Source organism: Anoplophora glabripennis, unplaced genomic scaffold (genome assembly GCF_000390285.2).
Source record: "Anoplophora glabripennis isolate ALB-LARVAE unplaced genomic scaffold, Agla_2.0 scaffold25, whole genome shotgun sequence".
In the NCBI taxonomy this organism is placed as follows: Eukaryota; Metazoa; Arthropoda; class Insecta; order Coleoptera; family Cerambycidae; genus Anoplophora; species Anoplophora glabripennis.
The window spans coordinates 116,447-142,762 of NW_019416306.1; the positions used below are offsets into that span (position 1 = coordinate 116,447).

The 26,316-nt window shown below is 32.3% G+C and overlaps 1 protein-coding gene across 2 annotated transcripts; it reads left to right on the forward strand.

Annotated features, from left to right (window-relative positions):
- Positions 1-688: 688 nt before the first annotated feature.
- On the forward strand, positions 689-25,965 carry LOC108903547 (homeobox protein abdominal-B). 2 transcript variants are annotated; one of them, XM_018705770.1, is made up of 3 exons: positions 689-733; positions 12,983-13,777; positions 24,419-25,965. In XM_018705770.1, exons 2-3 carry the CDS (start codon positions 13,024-13,026, stop codon positions 24,865-24,867), a joined length of 1,203 nt encoding a protein of 400 aa, XP_018561286.1. In that variant the 5' UTR covers positions 689-733; positions 12,983-13,023; the 3' UTR covers positions 24,868-25,965. The 2 variants fall into 2 exon arrangements, with proteins under 2 accessions (XP_018561286.1, XP_018561287.1); XM_018705771.1 differs by lacking the exon at positions 689-733 and having other exon boundaries at positions 12,694-13,777; positions 24,455-25,965.
- Positions 25,966-26,316: the final 351 nt, after the last annotated feature.

Below are 26,316 nucleotides of genomic sequence, written 5' to 3' on the forward strand. Positions count from 1 at the left end.
CGCCTAAATGAAAAATTTCATAAGTAAAATCCGAAAATCCCATTATACTTTCGCCCAAAAAATCTGTAGTTAACTACTTGACCTATTCTTTTGTAACACCCTGTATAACAGGTACATTAGATATGTAGGTACCTACACACTTTAATGATTTTCATATAGTTTTTTTTTGTTTCAGGCTCACTATTTTCTTATTGCCGGTGTTAAATCCAATGCGTCAAGCTGTTCGGGGACGTGGAAAGAGTTCTCCATCCCTTCGAGTTGTCTAACAGGCAAGTATACTCGTAGATCAATTATGGTTCGCTGTAGACAAAACGTGCTGGAAATGTAATATGATCGGAAACGCTTAATCTGCCCTTTGCTAACCCCGCCTTTAGATTCATTTCAAACGTGACTGAGACAAACAAACAGAGATTAGTCTTTTTTCTTAATTCGTCCAAATTTACGATTGTTTCCTCTAAATTGTGTGCGAAATATCATTTCCGAGAAGCATTATATTCATCCATAAGCTTCGTAGCATAACTTATATACCTAAGCCGGAGTGTTACATTTTGGATCATTCCAATAAAATCGAACAGTCTTCTCTACAGAATCAGCTTATTTACCGAATAGTATATTTATTTGAACCTGACGCACAATGTAAACCATTTTATTTCAGGATATATTCTAACCAACGTGTTTTTTTACAGACTCTCGAGAGTGTTTCCCGGCTCTACGCTTGCAAGTTTTCACCAAGGTAAAATATATGTATACACCTAGATTTTTTAGGCAAAACAGTCTCCAAAGTAACAAGTTCTCACTTGAAATTAAATCAAGCTATTATAAATATATCTACTATATTTATTTGATATATTATATAACACATATTTACCTGTATTCTATTTTACCCACGTACTTAATTTGTACTTACACTTTGGTCGCTGATGTCAACTGCTCATTGTTGACATAAATAGAAAACAGTTCATATAGATTATTAGAAGTATTGATGTTTCTATGAATATTAATAATTTAAATGGCATTGCGGTTGGACTTTTTTCAAGAAAAACCGAAAAATGATACCTATTAGATACATTCTTTATTTAATATATAATAAATCTTGTCCGTGCTTTACAATTAACAGCCTACGTTTTAAAATATACAATTAACAAATACGTTATTACATTAATACTCACATGTTTAATTTGAAATTGTTAAAATAAATACTACCTAATAGTGTATATTATAGAGAATATTAAAAAATTTAAAGACAAACTGATTTAAGACTTATCCAGCCACTTGTGTTTTTATTAAGGCTGATAATAAAATTTTCTAAAATATACACCTACCTATCACAATGGAAAATTTTTTATCGATCAATTTTTGAAAATTATATTTTGTCAATCATTTTAGAGTCAAAATAGATATAAATAAAGTGCCCCACAAAACTAACTTCAGATACGTGATCAGGGTTTATGAAAATTGGGGTTCGCTAAAAATTTGTGTGCATTTGGGAGTTTTCTGCTGCAGTAAATAATTACCAAATACAATTCGTGATTATCAAGTGTAATTGTCCAAAAAATGCCGGAAAATTTACTTCTCAGGGTTTCCAAAAAATGTCAAAGAGAAGATTCTGTGTTTTATACTTTATACCTAGGTAGGTATACTACTTTGACATATGTGTACCCACTTAGGTATATTAATAAAAAATCATGATACTAATACCTATACACAAAGTACAGTGCTTAAAGAAAATTTTACTAAAATTTTCAATAATTTCAAGTCTATCAGATCAGTATGTATTTTAATTTTTTTTCATTATTTTAAGTTTTCTAAACATAAGTAGGTATTTTATTATTCTCCGGCATATATTTAATCTATCACATAACTTAACAAATGAAGTCAAACAACGTTCTTCGATATCAGAAATCTGGGTATGCAAATGATCCTACAGACACGACTCCTATAACTACTGATATTGCGCGAAATAATCATTCTGTGCACGATATGCCCCAACTAGCATTGAACAAACCACGACAATACCTTATAAACAGCTTGTAATAAATAATTATCCAAATTGAAAAATTATATATCCAAACATAATTTTATGTACAGCCCTGTATGTACCTACTTACATTATGTTAGGTTAGGTTGGATTATTGTAATTTTCACCAAAATAATCGAATCAACTGACATTTATCCGGCACTACACGCCATACACCACGCCACGAGATGACTTAATGAGGACAATGGGAATAGACGAAGACAACGCACGACAACCATCGATTGAAGTGGAGTCACTCAATAATGACATTTACTCCAATTTAGCTGCAAGTGCACCAAATACGAATTTATCTGCAGAATGTATTTAACGGGTATATTTGAGTGAAAGCAGTCAGTTTTAGTTCAAATATTGTCACAGATGAGTAAAATTATCAGATTGCTCAATATTGAGTGAAAATGTACTCATAATAATTTCATTCAATGGATTCACTCCGTACCAAGGGCGTCGTTAGCCAATGGGCCAGGGTGGGGCATGATAAAAGTGAAAATGAAAGAAATACAAATTGTAGTTACAAATAGGTACAATGATTTAAGTTTTTGTAGAAATACTTTTAATAAAACCTTTTTAATACAAGAAAAATTTATAAAAAAAAAATATGAATAACTAAGAAATATACAAATTTCTTAACTCTATGGGTAAACCTACAAAATTAAAAACGTTTGCCTCCCCTACAAAATACATAGGTCTTCAAAATTAGTGCGTTACACAGACAGGATGTTTCTTAAGTGAGTTTTTTTTATATATAAATGTGGGGTCTTAGGACAGCTATTGTCCAGCTACAGCGCAACGTGTCAAAAATTAAAAAAAAATAGTTTTTAATTTTTTATTTCTAAATCGCTTGAGAAAATTTAACCAAATTCAGTGTGCGTATTGAGTATAACAGTAGGTAGGTATGAAACAAAAAAATTATTAGCTTTAGAAACCTAGATACCAGTGGCGGAAGTGAGGGTATCATCGATCATTATTTGCCAAAAACGAAATGTAACACACTGTATAATATTATAAATAAAATAGGTCATAATATGCGCCATTGTATTATCTTCACTATTTGCTTCTTTACACTTTTTTGTATTCCAAACCGATTAACAACAGAATTGATTTATTTATAAGATCAAGTGCATTTTTATGATACTCATTACATTACTTAAAATAATAACAAAATAATTAATTTTTATCTCTACTTAAGAAACATCGTGTAACTGTTAAACTTTTATTCTGATTCCGATATATTTTTTTCTTTTTATTTAAAATTCAAGTGCAAAATTTTCTCAAACAAATAACAATTTATACTAATTTAGTACTTACCATTGTTTTTTTAATATAGTGTTTTAATTTTCAAAATTAAAGTTTAACTAAATAAAATATTTTAACAAAAATTTCCAATATTTTCTTGGTTTAAGAAAATTTTTGTACTTTTTCGAATTTCTAGGGGGACAGCTGCCCTTCCCTGCCCCTCCTTGGAGACGTCCTTGCTCTGCACCTTTATTGCTTACATAATTTTACTGAGTATAGGTAGATACTATCTATACTTATAGGTACAAATATAATATCCCATTTATTGGCTATTTTAAATTATGAAATATTGTATGTTTATATTTCTTTTCACTTGATATCCTTCCTTTTTACTGCTCCTGAAAATAAATTTGTCGTACCTAGTAACTTTATTTGAGAAGCTGATAAACAATTTGAAATGACATTAAATAAAGATATTTCTCCTTTAAACTTCTGAAACTTTATTTCCCAGGAATAGTTCTTCAATTATTGCACGTGTTTTAAATGATAGGTACATGACTATCTAGTGATGTAAATAGTGAAAATTAGAGAGTTGTGTGTGTATAAGTTGAAAATTTTTCCGACCCCACAAAACTAATTTCAGATAACGTGATCAGGGTTCATGAAAATTGGGGTTCGCAAAAAATGTGTGTGCATTTGGTATAGTTTTCTGCTGCAGTAAATAGGTAATTACCGAAACCTTAAAACATTGTAATGCGATATATTTATATCACAATAAATAATAAGTGGGTACCAATAGAACTAGAATAAAAATCAAATTTTAAAATAAATTCTTGTCTACGGTTCATTGAATAATTTGTCAATAATTAAACTACTCCATTTAACGTCAGGACACACAGTTCTGGTTTTGATTTAATAAATCCGGGCGTAGGAAGCTAGTTGCTCGCCGGGTTCATTAATATATAACCTTTATCGTTAATTAAACTTCTGCAGTTTACACAATCCAATTTCAGTAAGTGAAGAGTACAATGCATGCAGACATAACTTCGCTCGATTTCCATGCAACCGGAGATCCATGGCTGCTAACGTAGCGCAACGAATAGGACTCCGTCCAATATATAGTTAGTGACGGGCGCCGTTTGCAATGTAAGCTCACACCCCCGCTTGCAGGGCGGAGATACACACGCCATTCTCTGTTCCACTCGCCCGTCTCCCGTCAGCACTATGTTTGGAACTTGCTAGCCCTATGCTGGCCCTTTGCCAATATCAGATTCAAGTCCGTTCACCTGCACTCAGTGCCTCAACTTGAGACTACTTAGTGCTGTATGTGTCAGTGCTGCCATATTTTATTGTCATACTGCTCTCGATTTAACTCTCCCATACAAAATGCATTCAGCTCTGCTGCTATTCACTTTTGGAATAGACTTAGATATTCTACAAAAATAGAATAGGTAAATTCATTATTACAGAAATTCGATCGATTAATTGTCAATACTGGTACCTATACAATTGGTGCTCGGAAATCATATTTCGTATATACCTACAATGTAACAATAGTTTTTTTTATAAATTCTTCCAAAAATGTGTGCGATTGTTAATAATTTAAAATCTATATAACTTTTGTAATGAAGTATACAGGTACCTGCTGTACCTGCATATAGTATGTAGTAAGCTTGGTATAGTTTTACAATTTAAGTTTGGCTTAGACTATGTCAATCTTATTTAGAGAACTAAATAAAGGAGGATGTAGCACAACTTCACTGTGTCACTTCACTTAACAATAACTTGAAAACGAAAAAAGATATCGAACTCCGGTTTGTGTATCTGTATTTCTTAACAAATTTCTATCAATACATAAAAAACCTATGTACTTAGTTGCATTTAATTGTTTTAGTAAACGGAAGCAATTACGAAACTTTTCTGATTAGCGTCGTCTACCGTTGTGCAGGAAAATAATATTTTTATTCCCATATCATAAATATAAATTTTATTAATAGTTCTTTAAAATGAGCAGTCGTTTCTTGTACTCGATCAAGGATAAGAAGTTAAGACAATTTAAAAATTTCAAGATGTCCTTCATACTGGCGTTGCCATGGTAATAACAAAAAAAAAGGTAAAACAAAACTTATGAAGGGTTTAACAGTACATCTAAAAAGTGTGTTTTCAACTTAGGTTATATAAGCGAAATTTCAAAAAAAAACGACAATATATACACTATAGCAGTTGCGCCCCCTAGTGCGAAGTTACAAATTTGGAAATATTTTAAATCAATTTCTTTTGGCCGTATTTATTAATAGATTTTTTACCCCATAATCGTAACACTTCTAGTTTCCTATGTACAGCCGCTCCGTATCGTTAATGGATCACCCTGTATATCAAACAGTTAATAATAGTAATAACAATAATAATTCATTATTTCATGCCAAGGTGTGCAAGAAGTAGGTAAATCTATACAGTGTCACAAAATTGGAAATTGTTTTTTAATCGTGTTATACTAAACAGTATGCCCAATAAAACAAAAGAGAACAGATAATACTACTACTACTAACCTCAGTTAACATAAAAGTGGGAACTGGTGGAGTTGGAAGGAAATGACATGTCCTGTTCTTACAAGACAATAAATCCTTAATGCTTTTTTGTCAAGACATAAGCGACCCCGTCTTATTAAAGTATCAATCACGTTTATAAAAATATCTTGCTTATTATATAATAATCTGTGATGCACCTTCATTCCGAGGTTCTATAACGTCATCGAGTTCTCAATCATAGGTACACATTTTTTTTACATAGGTATCCCCAAAAATGAAAGTATAAAGGATTTAAATCCGGAGAACGCGAAGGCCATGGAAACGGACCACCGTGTCATATTATACACCTGTGTATCTATCAGAAATATTTGAATATTTATTAAAAGATTGTCCCCAAACATTAATTAAAAATTAGTATTAGTACGAAGTACAGAAGGTATGGAGATTTTCAATAATCAATGTCAGTGTGTGTATTGTGGAAATTATAAATTATATTGCCGGTGTAAATATAACACATTTGATAATTGTCACAGGAAAGTTTTGGCGTTGCTGATATTCCGAGTGGGCAGTTGCAAAGGTTTATGCGCACAAGATGATCTTGTTGATAACAGAGCATGGACTCTTCGCACGTAAAATGAACGCAAATATTCTTGTGCGCCATGCAACAGATAATAAGTAATAAAACATTAACCATTAATATTATTATTATTCATTTAATAACAATAACACCTAGTTGCTACAATTTTTCCATATTAAATTAATACCGAAGTGCAATAAACTTTTAAATGCACAAGAATGATAGTAGGTACTTTTAAAATCAAAAAACAATACATTCAGGCTTATTAATACCTGATTTTTCTTGCATTTTTAATATTGACGCTTTCTGAAATAAATTCTTTTTTGACTAAGGTCCTGATTTGTAATCATTTATAAAGTCTTATCAATTCGTACTCCGTAGTCTAACAGTGCTATTTTAATCTTTAGTTTCAAACAATAAAGTATGACTAACACCTAATATTTGAAATTTACCTATACCTACTCTTAGTCCCTCTGTCAAAAGCGAATGTTTTCAAATGCAATTTAAATTTAATTCGTAGGGATTAGTATAATTCAGTATAAATTCCAAATAAAATTCTAATATTTATATCCATATTGAAAGAATGTAAAATATAGTATTTTATTCATTTGACGCTAAATATTACTTTAATGTTTTAAATAAAACAACTCGTTTACGTTACCTATCAGAGTCCATGGGTGGTAAAACTATATTTCATACGCAGTTGTTAACGCTTTATTAATTAATAATAAATTATAATTATTTCGGGCAATGTAGGTACTACAAAGAATAAATAGCACGAGGATGTCTCAGAACTGAAATGCTTTTCACCTTTTGGACTTTAGTACCCTGTTGGTATGTAGTTGACATAGGTAAATAGGCACAGTCCGTACGATATTTGTTAATATAATTCAAAGAAGAACCCTGCGTTACTTTCTTGGAATTAACTGCATTCGACACCCGAGGTAGAATGAGACTGGCGGAAAATTTCAAGACACGCCCCTGCTGCGGTAAACTGTTACAGTAGTTCCGACAACAGAACTTCATTGGCTTATTCTTTTCTTAGAACACTATCTCTCAACAAATATCATACGGACTGTACTATTAATTACAGCCGTTTCGGACAACAATAAAATTTACAAATGAGTATAGGTACTTTAGGTACTTACGTTAAAAAAGAATTACATATAGATATTTAGGTATATACATATTTTTTTGCAATCGGAGGAAAAACAACACAGAAAATATTCTTATAGATATCCAGTGTCCCAAATACTTACCTATACAGGGTGGTCCACTTTTTTTCGATCAAACTTGAATTTTTCTGTAGGTGATGAAGTTTCACCCGTAAGATTTTTATAAATGATTTGGCACTGTACGTGTGATCTTTGGAGAATTTTTAAATTTTTTTACTTTACCAGTGGCGGAGAAAATAGGGGTTCCCATTGTTTTAGTAAAAAAATATTAGTACGCCACTGGCTTTAAATTTATAAACCTATATTTTTTGGATTCTCCGCTTAATTTGGGACAAGAAATTATCCTTGTAAGTTTTTCGTAACTATTATCATTTTCAAGTAAAATTTATTTACTTATTTCTATACAATAACGTGGACATATTATTACCATGCGAATTTATTATTTATTATGTTTTACTTGCCTAAACATAATTTGCCTAATTCTAATACAAGTGTACATAAAAATCTGATAAATCGAGAGTTTCTCAAATCGTAAGACGCCTTCGATATTCTTCAAAATTGTTTGGCGTTGCTATCGCAATTTCCGTAAACGTGCATATCACTTCAATCCCGTACAAGATCTACATCCAGGAGATGCTGTCGCTGGATTTTAAACCGTTGGCAGTATAACAATGAATTTATTCGAAATATTTTATGGACCGATGAAGCTTGTTTTACAAGAGGAGGCACATTTAATTATCACAACAATCATATTTGGGCTCATGAAGTGAGACGCCGATCATTCCAGCAAGAATTTAGTTCTAACATCTGGTTAGGTGTGATGGGTGGAAATATTTGTGACCTTATGTATTACCCCCAAGGCTAAATTCAGTATAATTTGCTAATTTTCTGGAAAATAAGTTATTCCAATTACTGGAAGTTATTCCCTTAAACCAAAGATATCGCAGTTGGTTCCAAATGGATGGAGCTCCAGCTCACTCTGGCCAAATAGTTCGCAACTGGATGAATGCAAATTATCAGAACCGCTGGATAGGACGTTTGCCATATGAACCGTTGCTTAATGTGGAGGGGCCGGTGCCTTGGCCTCCTAGATCACCAGATCTTAACCCCCTCGACTACTATGTAGGGGGTACGTTGAAAGATGATGTTTACTCTGTACCAATTGAATACAGAAATCAGTTGCAGAGAAGAATAATAGACGCCTGTGATAATCTCAAGCAGAGGCCATATGAAATCATCGCGGGGATAAATTCTTTAATACGAAGATGTCAAATGTGTATTAATGCAGCAGGCGGGCATTTCGAACAACTTCGTTAGATGTTATGCAGCTGTAATTATTTTCAATAGTTTTATTAAATATTGATTATTGAGTTGATACAGTAATTATTTTATTGTCGTGCAATTTGTAGGTCTATTGTAATAGTAATAATAAATAAATTTTACTTGAAAATGATAATAGTTACGAAAAACTTACAAGGATAATTTTTTGTCCCAAATTAAACGGAGAATCCAAAAAATATTGTTTTTTAAATTTAAAGCCAGTGGCGTACTAATATTTTTTTACTAAATCAATGGAGACCCCTATTTTCTCCGTCACTGGTAAAGTAAAAAAAATGAAAAATTCTCCAAAGATCACACGTACAGTGCAAAATCATTTATAAAAATCTTACGGGTGAAACCTCATCACCTGCAGAAAAATTCGAAAAATATATTTTTTTTCGGGAAACTTTAACGCGCTGTATCTCAAAAAGTAAACATTTGTCGGGTATAGTTTATTTAGCAAACTAACATAATTTTTTGATATTGTATTGATTCCTGAAGTTTGATCGAAAAAAGTGGACCACCCTGTATATTATTAACAAAATGCTGAAAATAGTATTTAAAAATATGAAAATTTGTTAGGTATTAGGTATTTTTGATGAATTTATAAAGTGATGCTGTTTCTGTCAAATGTCAAAGCCTTCGTGCCCTATATTTTGGGCAACAATTGTAGTAGGTACCTACTTATTATTATAGTCATTTTTTGATCACACCTCATGCTTATGTTTACTTACAGCTTGCACTGAAGGAAAAATAATAAATAAATAAATAAGTTAAAAATATTTTAATTTAATCAATAAGTTAAATTCCAAAAATATTGCAAAATAATTTTATTATATATTAAATAAATCAATATATGAATATGTCTTCGAAAACAAACCGGTTGCGTGGAAATAATCGGATACCGATAGAATATTTCTCCAGTAAAATGTCATTTTTTACCGATTTGCCAACAAACTTCATTTAAATTTTCTTTACCTAAATTATAAGAATTTTTAAGCTCGACATATCACTATCGAGAATACTTTTCATCCAAGTCGTCCAGTAAAATATCATTTATGGATACAATATTCAACAAGTAATTTCATGTAAATTTTCTTTAATTAAATTATAGGAAGTTTCCAGAATATTTTTCGTCCAATTACGGTAAATTCTCATACATAATATTGAATATATAGGTAAGCGATAGTTTTCTAAGAAATCGAAAATAGTTATAATGACGTCCAATAAAAAAGCCCAGGAGGTAACAAAAGATATATTCCGAGACAATGATATTGGAGACAACTTCAAATCCATTTCAGTAGGATAAAAGATAATGATTCATGTAAAGAACAAGTGGCATAGACCTGCTTGATCAAAAGGTGTAGCTATAAATTGCGAAGAAAATCGGTACTGTAAGTTATGTGAAGATAATTTTATGGCTGTCATGCTTCAGTGTGCTCTATGTCTCAATTGGGTGCATGAGGCGTGTATTGGGCCCACGTCTGAGAACGAAGATTTGTTTGTCCAAACTGTTATATAAATACAGGGCCTAATTGTCTGCACTAAATGAAATAATAGATACCTACCTACAAGGTTGCAAAGAACTGAAAATTATTCTTGTGTCATACCTACTATTTACAGTTTAGAGTTCAAATATCTATCATTTTTCCCCTAATTTCTTTGATATGATTAATATAGTTTCATAACGTGGAGTTTACGTGGACTTTATTGCCATTCCTTGCTTTTCTAACTCTTGCAAAACATTTGGAAGAGCAGTTATTAAAAGAAAAACGATTTTCTCGAGATTCTTACAATTTGAGCAATAAATGCATTACAGCAAACTACGAGTAGATAGATAAACTTGGAAGTGTGTAAAATTTCAATAGAAGAAAAATTTATTAGGTTATAACACATTTATCAGTGCAGTTCATTCATAAATAATATAATAAATATTTGTTCTTGCCATTATATAGGTGGATGCAATGAAATGAGAGATAGTTATTAAAGTAATCAAAGAGAGAATTTACTAATTCCAGTCAGTGGAAACGAATCGTTCTAACCTGGTCGTTGCAGCAGGTGCCACGAACAATCTATTAATGTGCTTGTATGTTTGGCGAATATTTGGCAAGGCTCCACATGAACTGGAGCCGACTTAACTTGCCTATTTGCCTTCTTTACCTAATACAACTTTGTAGTGACATAGACAACGATAATGTGCTGATCACCCTATTCAAAATATGTAATTATGAATTCTCAAAATGTTTATAATCCCCATAAAAAATGGAACTTATTCTTTGCACCCTATTGGTATGTTAACGAAATAATTCTATAGTACAGTACAGTAATTAAGCTAGTAATTAATTTCGTAAAAATAAAAAAAATTCTCTATCGAAACTGAACATATAGAAATATCAAACCTTAAAACTTAATTCCTATTTTTTCCTAGCTACGGATTTCGTATTGATCTTTGTCCAAAGTTATCAGCTAAGAAAATGATAGGAATTAAGAAAAAAACTATATACTAATGAAAAAAAAAAACACACCTGATGTAATAAAATTATTAAATAATATTACAAATCGTCTAATAAAATAACTTATTATTTTCTTAGCATGATTTCGTGTTGTTCTTTACTCCAAAGTAGTCCCTCATAGCTAGAAAAAAGAACAAGAGTTTGGGTTGCTTATGGAGTTTCTTGGATATTTACCATCAAAGACTAAATTTAACTTTTATTTTTTTATAATCATTATGAATTAGCTTAACATTTTTAAAGTAATGTGCAAATACAAGACCTAATACCTAATGAAAATAGGACTAATTAAAAAAAATAGATTTTGGAAACTAACTCATAAACATCGTTAACACCAATGATATAGGTAAAAAAGGGTTACGAGAAATTAATAATATATGCCTTTAAAATACTGTTAATTTAAGTCCAGAAGGAGGTAGATAACATAATTATTCATTATTAAATAATTGTTATTGCAATGTAACAAAAATTGTAAGTTTATTCCTTAAAAATGTTAACATTAAAAGTTACAAATTAAGATTCTGATCATATTACGTAACAGGTACATATTTTGAAAAATGTTAGGATTATTAGATACTTTTTTGAAAAACTGATGAATAAATAAATAGGGGGTTATATATGCTCGTCCACATTTGTACCGGAAAATTATGCTTTAGATGAGGAAATTGGCATAACTCATGGGGCGTAAAATTTTGCATATATACTTCCAACCGTTTGAGAAAATACAGTTTCAGAACGCGAGCTAAATTCAACTGGAATGGTAGTCTTATAAGAAATATGTGAACTGATCACAGAAATAAGGGTAGTTTATCCGCAATGTATGGAAGGACAAAAATTAAATAACGTAAGTCGTAGCTAAAGCTAGCAAGGTGGCATGAGACATATAGGACCACATCGCAGCATTTCCTGTAAAGCCGCTAGATCGCACGCGCGCTGCCGATCCAAGCCGACAGAGTTAAACGCGAGTTCCACACGACTTCAGTATGTGCTAGCAACCTGTGAGTTGATGTTTGTCAGCATATGCGAGCGCTCTTGCTGTGTCACTTCGCGATCTATATCTTCGATAACAAATCCTCAAGAAAACTCACGCACCTTCATTTCCGAGAGTTAGTTTTATCGGAGATCGTGACAAATTAATAATTGTGACGTTACAAATGTGTCTAATTGCAATTTAGTAAAATAAAAAAATCGTACCTGTGCAATTTATAAAAATATCAGAACTAATATATATTTTTTAATATTTGTGGTTATAATTTTAGAAAAATAATAAGAACTGATAAGAACATTTAAATCAAATAAAGTGGCACTTAAGTGACACATATAATTTTTTGGAGACTGTTTTTAAATAAATGTGTTTAAGCTATTGGATTGCCTTGCTCATTGTAGTGTTCTCTTTTTCATAAATCTTCGTCTTATCTGGCTTGTGTGTCAACGTGCCTGGCCTACGTCTGACATTTGACTGTAACCTGCTTATCCCCCGCCACCAAATCTTCCGATGCTGTGATTCCATCGCACGAACATCATCATCACCATCGCGGACCCCGTGGCGTGCGCCGCGCCCACCCTGTACGACCATGTGCATCCCCCCGGATCCTCCCCAGCCACCGGAGCGGGGTCTTCCACCGGGGTGACGTGGTGGTCCATGATGAACGGTAGCCTCTACGAAGAAAGCCCCCCACCTGCCCCCCAGAGCGCCGCTACGCCGATAAGTAACAGTGGAATGACTAGTCCAGCAACGGTGCCGCCACCCGCGGCTACTACCTCTGCAACGTCTAGCTCTTCGCCAGCGAGCGTCACTAGTAATAGTGGCTCTGCGGGTCCTTTACATATTCCCGCCAAAAGATTAACCTCAAGCGGCTACGGAGATTGTGCAGACGGTGTTATCAGACACGGTCATGGGCAGCCGTGGACTTATTCGCCCTCCGAAAATCATCATGCAGGGGCAACAGCTTTCGAACCTACTGTTGGTCTTAATCATCACCAGTACAGTGCACCTACGTACTATAACTTGGCAGATCCAACAGGAAGTAGAGATAGCAGAAAAGCCCCTCTCTCGTTTTGGTCGCCGGCCGCAACGGCTGCTACAGGAACTCCGGAATATAAATATAGCAGCGTGTCGGCGGGTCCCAGCGCTGATCCGTCAGTTTCATCTTGCCATCAAAGCTTTTCTGGAAATTCTTGGTGCAACTATTCACCATATTCTTCAGCATCCAGACATCATGTGGATACACACCAAGCCGTCCCTTACCTTCCTGCGGATGACCGAGGCCGTGCTGCTGCTGCTGCGGCTATGGTGGCCGAAAGCGCAAGTTTTGCCCATGCTCACGACAGGTCAGGCTATGGATTGGGAAATTATGCACCTGAGCCAGTTCCATCCACCCCATATCCTCCACCAGGTGAGTAAGCGAATGAAAAACTTTAATGTATGTCAATATCGATAGACGAAACGTATTTTTAAACAATGCATGTCTACAGTGCGAGAAGCTTATACTTCATAGTTTTGTCGCTAGATGTCACAAGCATTCAAAACAAGCAAGCATAACTAGCTCATTTATTCCAAATAGTAATATGCCGCTTTCAGAATAATTGTTTGTTATTATCTTTATTGTTGTAATTATTTATTATTATTTTTGTTATTAAAAAGTTATTTCAAGAATAGAATTTATATAAAATTGTTGAAAATTAAAAATTGTAATGTAAATAAGTGTAAAAATATGTAGGTAGAATGGGAATTAAATAAATATAAATACAAAATATGGAAAGATAAATAGCAAATAAATAATAATTTACCTTAATTTGATTGAGATCATTCAATTTTTAAAGTCTGTAAAAAATAAATAAAATATACATAAATAGGAAATAAGTGCCTACCTATGTTTATTTTTATGATATAAATACGTTAGTATCAACATCTGTCACCGAAAATGTAGGCAATTAAAACATTTCATAAGTACAGTAATAATCAAATTCTATTCATTGAGGACTTTTAAAGATTTTATGACTTAGGTCAGTTTTATTGCATAGTAAAAGTGCTATAGCTTCATAGTACTACAGCCGTTGAGTGATTCTTGCAACACATTTGTTTCCGTGTTTACATAGTCAGCTGATTTTGTACCTAGGTACACATTTTTACTTTATTTAATATGTATTATATACAGGATGTTCCGGTTTTTTTGTTAAAAATTCTGACAAACGATAGAGGACTTGATTTTGAGTAAAACAGTTCCTACTAACATAATTCGTAAAGTATTTTGCAACTCAGATACAGGGTGTTGAGATTAAATTTTTATAATGATTTTTTGGACAGTATTTAATTCAAATTTGGTACATACAAGGAATGATATGATAAAATGTACATACTATCATTTCGTTCCATGCGTCGGTAGCATGCGTGCTAATAAAATATTTTCGAGGAAGTCGGTGAAATGTTTGCACTGCTTTTCGATCCTGGTTAAAAAATCTCTTTGTATTTAGACCTAAGCATCAGAATTATTAAAAACATATTCATGAACGATAATAAACAAGTTTAGGATGTAAAGGGTGACCGATTAGAAATGTCACTCCTCTAATTAACTTTGTTGTTTTTGATTTTAAAAAAAATGTACATGGTGTCACATCAAAAAAATTATTACACTGGCAACTTTATAATTTTTTATTTTAGGAAAACTTTCCTTTTAAGAAAAGTTTAATATATGTGGTATGGTCCTGTGAGGGTCTCTTTTAAAAAAATATTTTTTTAAATCTGTAGTTGTTTTTGAAAGTATAAGTAAGTATGATATATATTTGTATTGACAGTTTTTATATCTAGACGACTTTTTGATTAATTTGCAACTACTCTCCTATCATATTACTAATATTTAAATTACGTGTTACAATAAAAAAAAATATTGATAATATTAAATTACAATATACTAAAAAAATTATTCTATACAGGGTGGTCCTACATTGACTGTATGTATTTACGAGACGGATAGTACATAAAAAATAATAGTACTTACCTATTATTTTACATATATTTTTTTTCGAATGTGGATAATGAGGTGTGCCCCTATAAAAGATGGTGATGGTTATTTCTTTACGACATCTTAAATGGTAAGGTATCGTAAACTTGGTGCATCTGGGCAGTAATTTGTGTGGTATTATTCAAATCTTGGATAGGGGTTAGTTTTAGAGGGGCAACTGTCATTAAGTATTTCATCTGCAACTTTTTTGTTTGATCCTGTTTTTTTTACAATTTTTGAATAAATCAAACCGCTTTCGAAAAATTCATGAAAATTTAAAAAAAAAATGAGGTGAAAATAAAAAGATCTAAAACTACATGTCAGGCGAGATGTGGGATTTGAATTGTACTGTATAAATTAGTATCCATATGCCCTAAAACTAAGTTTAAAATGTGAATTAGACATATCTAGAAACATTCAATATATCACAAAGACATATCTATTATTTCTTTTTAAAGTGGTATATCTCCCTTATTATCTATTTTCGGAAGCAGTTCTATATAAAAAAAACGTACCATTATTTTCTGGTCCGGCTTGAAAATATCGGAAAAGAATTTAGGACCACTATACAGAGTTGCTCTTTAAGTACCTAATGTAATTTTTTTCTGTTATCAGTTTCCTTTTACTCAAGCTTTTACTATACAAGTTAGTTCAAACTTAATAATAAAATATGATAAAGTCGCATTTTTTTTAGAAAATTTATTGACTAGACCCAGAGGACTATACAGGGTGTATCTAAATGGAGGGACACAAATGATACCAGAGATTCCTTGGGTGAAAATAAGTCGATTTAACCCAACATACCTATATCCCAAGTCGCATAATAAAAAAGATACAGGGTGTCAAAGTGAAAAATAAAAAATGGTTTTTCCTTAATAATTTCTATAATTTTAGTCAGAAATGTTTCAAATTTTCAACAGAAAGACTCTTCAATGATGGGAAAAATAATATAATAATGATTTTTGAGTGTCGAGTACGAGGCGCCCTCTGCAGGTAACGTTATGCATTTAATATGTAGTAACTTTTTTGATAACCCCCGTATACAGCTTTTAGTAACAAAATATGGAATATTGGACTTTTTTAAACAAAAAAGGTATACATATTGAAAATGGCTAAAGCCAACCGTTGAGGAGATATTTTTAATTTCATAAATTAGTGTTACGCATTTATACCTACACGAATACCAAGGTTCGAGTTGCTTAAATAAATTAAAAAGTCAGTAGGTATATGTCATTTGACTATTGAATACCCGTAAATTGCAATTTTGAAGTATTAGTTTAAAGTGTTAATTGATTTTAGTCACTATTTACCTGTGTCCTAGATATTAAATAGTTTTGGAATTGAATAAAATAACAAATTATGTATACTAATGAGGAGTATGTCGATATGTTGCAAGTGTTTTTCGAATGTTATAAGAACTGTGCTGCTGCTGCTGCTGTACGACTTTATCATGCCAGATATCCCAATTGTCGTGTTCCTGCTAGAAAAACTTTTGCGGCGGTAGAAAGAAGACTTCGAGGAAACGGACACATTCAACCTCGTCCTGAAGGTAGTGGTAGAAGACGTGTACAACTTTGAAATTGTCCTTGGCAATTTACAAGATCAGAATTCTGTAACTAGTACCAGAAAATTGGCGACACAATATAACGTTTCACATAATACGATTTGGAAAATTGCGAATAATAATCTTTTATACCCCTACCATCTACAACCTGTGCAGGAATTAACTGCTGCGAATTTACCCTAACAGGATAGATTTTGGTCAATGGTATATGAACATTTCAAGGGAAAACAGAAATATTTTATCCAGTATTTTGTTTGGTGATGAAGCGTCATTTTAAAGACATGGTTTAGTGAACCATCACAATAATCACTCATGGTCTGACGAAAATCCTCACCAAGTTTGTACATCCAAATTTCAACATAATTTTAGTTTATATGTATGGGTAGGAATCGTAAGAGATTATTTTATTGGTCCGTTTATTCTTCCTCGGCGTCTCGGTGGAGCCGAATATTTGAGATTTTTAAATGAGCAACTCCCAATAGGTATTGCTTGAAGACATGCCACTAGCTATCCGTGAAAACGTGCTCATTGCACATTAGCTGTTAGACAATGGTTAAATTTAAATTTTCCTGGGAGATGGATAGGTCGAGGGAACGATGCACCAGTCAAATGGCCTGCGCGACCACCGGGTCTCACACCCATGGCCTATTTTTTATGGGGTCACTTAAAAAATGTTGTTTATTCCAACCCTATTGATAGTGTGGAGATGCTTCGTCAAAGAATTTTTGCAGCAGCTGAGGAAGTAAACATATATACATACATATTTTTTCAGGAGTTCGTCGTAATTTTAATCGTATAATTAGACTATGCTTACAGGAAAATGGAAATATCCTTTAAAAAATCTTGTTTTTTTTATTGTCAGCCAATTATTTCTCTTAAATTATCTATTGACTGTTGTTAGGTGACTCTTGGTTTTAGTTGTTTTGCTCATTTTTCTAATAATTATTATTAAATTAACAATAAATAAGTATTTTGCAATATTTTTCACCTGAACTGTTATTTCATATGAAATTTCTTTAATGCAGGATTTAAATAAATTCACATGCACATGAAAATGTTTTTTTTTTTTAATAAAGACACCGAAAAAACAATTAAATAGAAATTATGTGTGTATTCGCACATGCTAAAATACGCAAAAAGAGTAAAGTAAATTTATAAGGAAAAATAAACTGTCTGAATTGATTCCTGCGCCCCCTTTTGGTCAAATTTTAAAATACAGATACACAGCTAATAAGTACTGTGAGGCAATGCGTTCTGAATTTATTAATAAAAGTGTCTGTTTGTACCTTGGTATTCGTAACACTAATTTATGAAATTATAAATATCTCCTCAAAGGTTGGCTTTAGCCATTTTCAATATGTATACCTTTTTTGTTCAAAAAAGTCCAATATTTCATATTTTGTTACTGAAAGCTGTATACGGGGGTTGGCAAAAAAGTTACTACATATTCAATGCTTAACGTTACCTGCAGAGGGCGCCTTATACTCGACACTCAAAAATCATTATTATATTATTTTCCCATCATTAAAAAACCTCTCTGTTGAAAATTTGAAACATTTCTGACTAAAATTATAGAAATTATTAAGGAAAAACCATTTTTTATTTTTCACTTTGACACCCTGTATCTTTTTTATTATGCGACTTGGGATATAGGTAAGTTGGGTAAAATCGACTTATTTTCACCCAAGGAATCTCTAGTATCATTTGTGCCCCCCCTTTAGTTTATTTCGATGGAACACCCCGTACATTTATTAGAATATTTAAGATCAATACAACAGTACTGCTATTTAGTATAATTTCAGTTAAATAGATCTTTCTTTTTCTGCTTATACCCAAAAATTGTTGTATCTATTTTAGTAGTATAAAGAATAACAAAAATAATTATCACGTTGAATAGGCATGACAGATACTCTACTTAGAGTGCAACTAAATTTAGAAACATTTAAGGAGATTTAACATAACCTATACAGTGCATCCCATTTTCGATGTTACTTTAAGGTAGGCATCTCGGTTATTATTAAAGATTTAACGTTGCAGATTTTGTGATTGGCCACTTCTAAATCATCAGGTCAAAGCAAATCAAATTTTTCATTTAGTTTTGGAGCTATAGCTAAAAAAATCTAAATGTGTGTATTTTGATTGGTGCTACTGTTGGACTTTTTCTGATATATTAACAACTTGTCTCATTTTTTTTGCGTAGGATCCAGTGGTATAAAAGATCCAGGCATTCATGGTCATTACAGGCATTAGTACATACATATCCTAGACATAGCCCAGGTGTTGTAAGAGGGAATTACTACGGCGTCACGAGCATTATTAAGACATTAACAGACCTAGCGGTAGTAGGGTACTAAAGCATCAAAGGACATTATCCAGAAATTGAACGGCATTTGATGTAAAATGGGCATTCGTGTAAACAATTTGTGCCAACGGTTTGCCCCTTTATTAAAAAGAGGGTGTTTGCGCATTCCAAATATACATGGTGTTTCTTAGGTGGTTTAAATTGTTTCAGAGGGTGATTCTTTATAGTCTTTTATGAAAAAGAGAAGAGAAAACGTTTGTCCAAAAATGTGTCAATTTCAAAAAAGGGCGTTTATTTCTTTTTGTTTTTATGTTTTTCTTTTAATTTTAAACTCTCAGGCTGTCTATAGGAAAACATGCTTTAGTGTATACTTAAAATTAATCACCTCACCAGGGGCGTGCGTATAGGCAATAGTAGGTATTTCATTATTTAAAAAAAACAGTACGCACGGCACTGATATTTTCTGATTATGTTTTGTTATTCTCGTTCACTGGCTGATAAAAAAATTTCTTCATACGTAGTTTAATTCTGGAAAAAATGCTAGTTTATTAAAAATAATAATATAATGTAAGGTCAGTAAATAATATAGCTTCAAATTAAAAAATACTAAGACATGTCAAATAATGACCAAGTATTAAAAAAATACTATAAAATTCAAAATATGCATTGATGTGCAAACTATTTTTTTAATTATTGTTCCCACGTTCGCTTCTGGTTTTTGGACATTATTATGTTAGTATAAACTTTTTTCACAAAATGATTTGAAGAACCACCCTCTGAAATATTTTGGATTACTTAAGTAACACAGCGCTGGAAAATCCACATGGTCCATCTGCCTTTACATGAAAGCGACAAAGTAAAGTAAAGAAATCCGTGCGATAGACAAGGATACCTATAGTGAAGACGACTTCATAAGTATTTGTTATTCACAAAAAGAAACGGCTATACAATTTTTTTTTACTTTTTGAGATAAGTACTACAAAATATACAGGTTCGAAAAGTCCCCATGGTACATCGGCTGTTACGTGAGAGCAATAAAGTAAGTCATAGAAATCCGTGCCTTAGACAAGGATGGTTACATTGAAGACGATTCATAATCTGAATAGTCAGTCCCACTTCTAACCCGAAACGGGCGGTGACTATTCAGATTATGAAACGTCTTCAATGTAACCATCCTTGTCTATCGCACGGATTTCTATGACTTACTTTAGGTATCGCTTTCACGTAACGGCCGATGTACCATGGGGATTTTCCGAACCTGTATATTTTGTAGTACTTATCTCAAAGTAAAAAAAAAATTGTATAACCGTTTCTTTTTGTGAATAACAAATACTTATGGAGTCGTTAGAAAATAACTTTTTCAATCTTTATTATTATCTAATTTTATACATTATTGGTCCTTGTCACATTCAAACTACTCCCCTCTCCTATTTACACACTTTTCGCAGGTGTGTCCCATTTCGCGAGGCAGTCCTGGATTTTTCTGGTCCATTTGAAATGCTCTTTCAAGTCTGTGACGAATTTACTTTGATGTCATTAGTAGTCCGAAAACGGTTTTTTCGGCACTGATTTTAATTTTGGAAATAATAATAAAAAATCGCATGAAGCCAGGTCTGGTATATAAGGAGGGTGAGGGAGGACAGTAATCTGATTTTTGGCACAAAACTGACAAATTGACAGAACTAAGTGCAAGAACCATGAGTTTTCTCGCTACAACTCTTATCTCTTTTTGCGGATTTTTTCACGTAACCATTGTAAAACGCCTTGGTTCACTGTTTCATTTTGAGGTAAGAATTCAAAATGCACAATTCCATTAACGTCGAAAAAAACTGGCACTGGATCGAGAGTGGCGTGCTTTCTTGGGGCGTGAAAATCTTTTGCCAGTCTATTGTGATGATTGAACTTTTGTCTCAATGTGGTAGCCGTAAACCCCAGCTCTCATCTCCCGTTATGATCCTTTGAATGAATGTTTCATCGTCATTGGATTGTCCAAGGAGTTGCCAACAAACGTTCACGCGATATTCTTTCTGTTGTGCGGTCATCAAACGAGGAACACATTTTACTGCAGGTCCAATTTTTCAGTCAAAATTTCATGACATGACCCTATTGAGATGCTCACCTCTTCTGCAATTTGCATGAACCAGATCTTTGACTTTCTGAAAGTGGAAGTCATCAGTTGAAGTCGAAAGTCTTCCTGATCGAGGATCATTTTAAATTGACTGACGATCACTTTCAAGTCGTAAAAACCATTCGTAACATTGCGTACGACTCAGAACATCATGTCCGTAACCTTGTTCAAAAGTTGAAACGTTCCGTGAAAGTTCCCAGTTACATGCAAAATTTTACGTTGCATCGTTGCTCCAGAAAATCGCACATTCGTCACTAACACTTAAACACATTACACTCGAATAACAATATAACGAAAACTAAAATGAGTTATCAACAATCCAAGAGCATGTGATTACATAGTAATCGCAACGCAGTGTTGCTAACAACATATCACTAAGTATTAGCGCAAAATTAAAAAAGTTCGGTTATTTTCTGAACAGACCTCGTATAAAGCCCAGAACGCCCTCTTTTTAACTAGTCCAGCTATTGTAAAAATAAGTATCCTTCTTGATTCTACGTGAAAATGTTTATTTATTGTATATATAAAAAAATATATATCTACGAGCTCTGAAACTAAAAAATATATTGAAAATCTATCACTTGAAGAGTGACAATGTTCGAGAAAACCGCAACTTTGTAACTAAAATAATAAGCTAGCGTGATATTGAAAATGGGATGCACGGTGTGTTGCATTATGTGTATTCCAACGAAAACTTGACTCCCCTGTAACTTTGTTAGCAGTGAGTAAAAAATCACCAAGACAGATTAATTTTTATTTTGAGAGGAATGCATTTTAACAAGTGTGATTCAGATTCATTCCCCACCCACGCATAAAAAATTTTGGCGACAAATGCACGTAGTTTTAACACTATACTGAGGATTTTTAAAATGAATGTAAACCGAAAAGTGAGGCCTATTAAGCATTGCAATTTCTTACTTATATGTGGGGAACATTGGAATACTGAGTATACTGTGAAAGTGCGTGACCAAATGAGACCTGCTGAATGATGCAGTTTGTTTTGAAAAATCTATCTAATATTTGTACAAGAACAAAAGTTGTAGGAAATTTTTAAATTTTTTCTAATAGTAACGGGATATAAGATCAAAATAATATTTTATGAGTATAATACGCTAGAGTTAACTGGTTAAAATAAGATAGAAAAAAGTAGATGAGGAAATGTTCGTCAACGGTTGCTCTTTTCGAGAAACGAGACGTTAAAATGACCGGGCGTCACTTTCACTAAAAACCCTGTGATATCGACGCCACTGGGTATTTCACAAGTTCGATCATTGCTTGTAACTCCTAGTGTTGGTTCCAAGGAAAAAAGAATCATTTTCGATTTATTGGTTTTTTTAACTTACCATACCAAGTACTTCGATAAACCTAATGTAACTAGAATTAATTGTTTCGCAAAAACGTTAATAGGATACCCATTTCAATGATTTTTTTGTTCTCGAAAACAAAGAGTTGCAGTATATTCTTTCATATGACTTTTTCTTTTTTATTTGACCACCCTAATTCAAATTTTAAGTTTTTCAGAATAATCCTAAAACGCCTTAAATAATTGTAGTCACTATTCTCCCTAAATGCCAAAAATATGTAGGGTATTGTAATAAAAAAGCTGCAACCTATATTATATTTTGCTCAGCACAATGGTCTCTGACTATAGTCATTATAGAATTTTTGTTTCATAAAGATTAGTATAATTAGTGCAAAGGCCGAATCGAGTCAGAAATAATTGGATATTGTTTTCTCAAATGTCCTGCAACTTTTTCAAAATAAACAAATCAAAAAATTTTTGAAATTGTTTTGAAATTTTTTGAAATTTTTTTGCTTCTTAAATTTTCGATATCTAATGCAAAATTGTGAGAAAAGTCGAGGACAATTTTTCTTTTTCATTTTTATAATTACCTTGGCCTTTGGCCTTTAATTCTTTCCAAAACTTTCATCATTTGGAACAGAAAAACGGTTCCATGAATCAACTTGTCAATTTTCAGTTATTGTGGGTACGTTGAGCGGAAAAAATTTTCTTATCATTAGTCTTTTCACCAATATTTGTAAATTAACAGTAGATAATCTTAAAAACCGTAAAAAGTCATTTTTTGCACTTTCCTCAAATTAATGTCAAGGATAAAAAATATTTTAGCATGTAGTTACTTGCAGAGTATTTATTTAAGTTTTCAAAACCTTTCTTGAATTTACTGTGCAATAATTTGTTGTTGAGATATCGATAATGATTTTCCATTCAATGTGGACCATTCAAAAAGCAAATTGAAGATGAATAAAGAACCTAACTAACCTGCATTGACTGAGTTCCAAAGAAAAAGAAATTTTGGACAATTTTTTTGCTCGATAACCGTAGCTCGAAAAGATTTTTTGTCAAAAGACTAAAGACTCAAAGCTTCAAAATTTTTATCAGACACACAGTTTTTAATAATGAAAACCTGGATTTATGAAATGAACACCTCATATAAGCACAACACGAGTGTTTTTATGCGAATACAGTAATATGCATATGTTGGGGTATCTCTTGCTTTAATTGACAGAAAGATTTATCCTCATATTTACAAGACTCTTTTCGTATGTATGAAAGGCGTACCATTTAAATCGTGTTTTTTAATAACAGGGAACAAAATGATATTTAAAAACTGTATTTTCTGAAAACCTGGTGGTGAATTTGTGTAATACCACTTAATAGTTTCACTGTTCCGTGTACAGGTTTATTCACATAACTTTGTACACTTTATCTCCTTTGCTTTTGTATCACATACTAAATATTCTTTGATATTTTTATATTTGCTTCCATTTTAAGTAGATTAATTCAGTGTGGTATATCTAAAGACGATCCACGAGAGGAACATTAAACCCCAACAACATTTCGTTTCCTTTTTACTATATTTGCACACGACAAAATTTGCCCAAAGTTTTTAAATTGCATTTCTTAATAATAAAAAATAATGTCACTTTTTCGAATTAATTTAGTTAAGGAGAGGTTCACATTAAATGTTTATATGCATGTCTTTAGTTTATATCGGCAGTCGAATATTTAATTGTTCACAGTTATGTGGGGATCATCCCCATCTCTGTTTGCTTCAGGTTCGTTGGGTTCTATGGGAGTAACTGTACCTTGTGGAACAGGCACCAATCCGCTGGAATGGACTGGGCAAGTCACTGTACGCAAAAAACGCAAGCCATATTCAAAATTTCAGACCCTGGAATTAGAAAAAGAATTTCTTTTTAATGCGTATGTCTCCAAACAAAAAAGATGGGAACTAGCGCGAAATTTGAACTTGACTGAAAGACAAGTTAAAATTTGGTTCCAAAATCGAAGAATGAAAAATAAAAAAAATTCTCAGCGGCAGGCACAGCAGCAAAATAATAACAATTCTGTAACAAATAATCAAAATCACCATGCGTCACACCATCATGCAAGCCACCATGTACATACGCCGCATCATGTTGTGAATCACCATGTTTCTGCCAATGGGACGTTAAAACATCACCAGTGACCTATGGCATTTTCTGGGGTTGTATTGGGTCATCACCATCATGGGTTGACTACTTAAACACCCTATTTAGTTGTATTTGTTTATTAAGGACTTAGTTGAATTTGGGTGTCACAGGACTGTAAACAACCCTGGAGAACATTCTTTGCAGTGCCAAAGAGTTATATTAGATTTGTTATATATGTGAATTTGCGGAAAGACTTTTCGTTTTTTATTTGGTATTTAGGGCTTGTGCAAATTGTAAATGGTGCGAAGCACGAGAATTATGTCTGCCTGTTAAGGGGTAGTTTTCTCTTTGTATTATTATACGTGATGAAAAATATTATAATAAAGCATGTAAGACTTATATTGTACATACGTCGACTGTCATTTGTCACTAGATTGTAATTCGTTGGTATGTTATAATATAATCAATGTTGCCTGTAGTTCAATGTATAGTAAATTATTGCAGGTATGTAATACTAAAATATTAGCCATATTTTCCCTTTGTTAATTAATTTTTTACCTTCCAATTGATGTACATAAAGAATACATTTAGGTACCTGTGTATCTGTGGCTTGTTGTATACGGTTAATGCGAAATTTTATTTTTTTGTTAACAATTTCCTACGTTGAAATATTGTATCTATCGCTTGATGTATTGTCACTATTGTAATATACTTGAACGACTTCTCTAGAAATCCGAATTTTATTAAAATAATATATAAACATGTACTAATATCCAATCTGTTTAGTAGGTTTTTTGTCAGGTGTCAGATGTATCAATTTAGGAGCCCTAATTTTGGTTTCACAATCAGTTTTAGGTAAAAATGTGTATATATCGACTTTGAAAAAAAAACTGTTAATTCTGTTAGGAAAAATGCATACTTTTAACTTTTATTGATTGTTTTAGATTATTAATTAAATTATTCGATTTTATAAATTCTTTAGTCAACGCTAATTTCAATTTTAAATGATCTCTAGTTGGCCAATTGATTAAGTTACATAGTTAACTACTTAATTTTATTATGATTTTCAAAATGAGTTTTTACTATTTATTTATTATTATCGACTATAATGTTTGTGGTTAGAATTAGAATTTTATGTAACTTTCAAAATAATTTTGTACCTACATATTTTATTATATATTTGTAATTTACTTGTTGTGTTCAAAATACATATTGTTGTGTTTATGTATGTATATGTATACAGATAAATATTATTAAGTATTCTGAATATGTGTTTTATAAACATCCAGTTCGAACTTTATTTATTAATGTTTACAAATTGAATAAACTTTGGTTAAGTATTTAAGATAATGTACAGGTAAGTAAAACTGATGTACATAATTTTATCTTGCTTATGTAAATATAAAATCTTAAAAAATGCAATTCAAAATTATTTATTCGTCAGTCCTGACCCCTAGTACTTACTCAATTAACATTTACGGTACGTATTTTTTTAGCACTTGGTA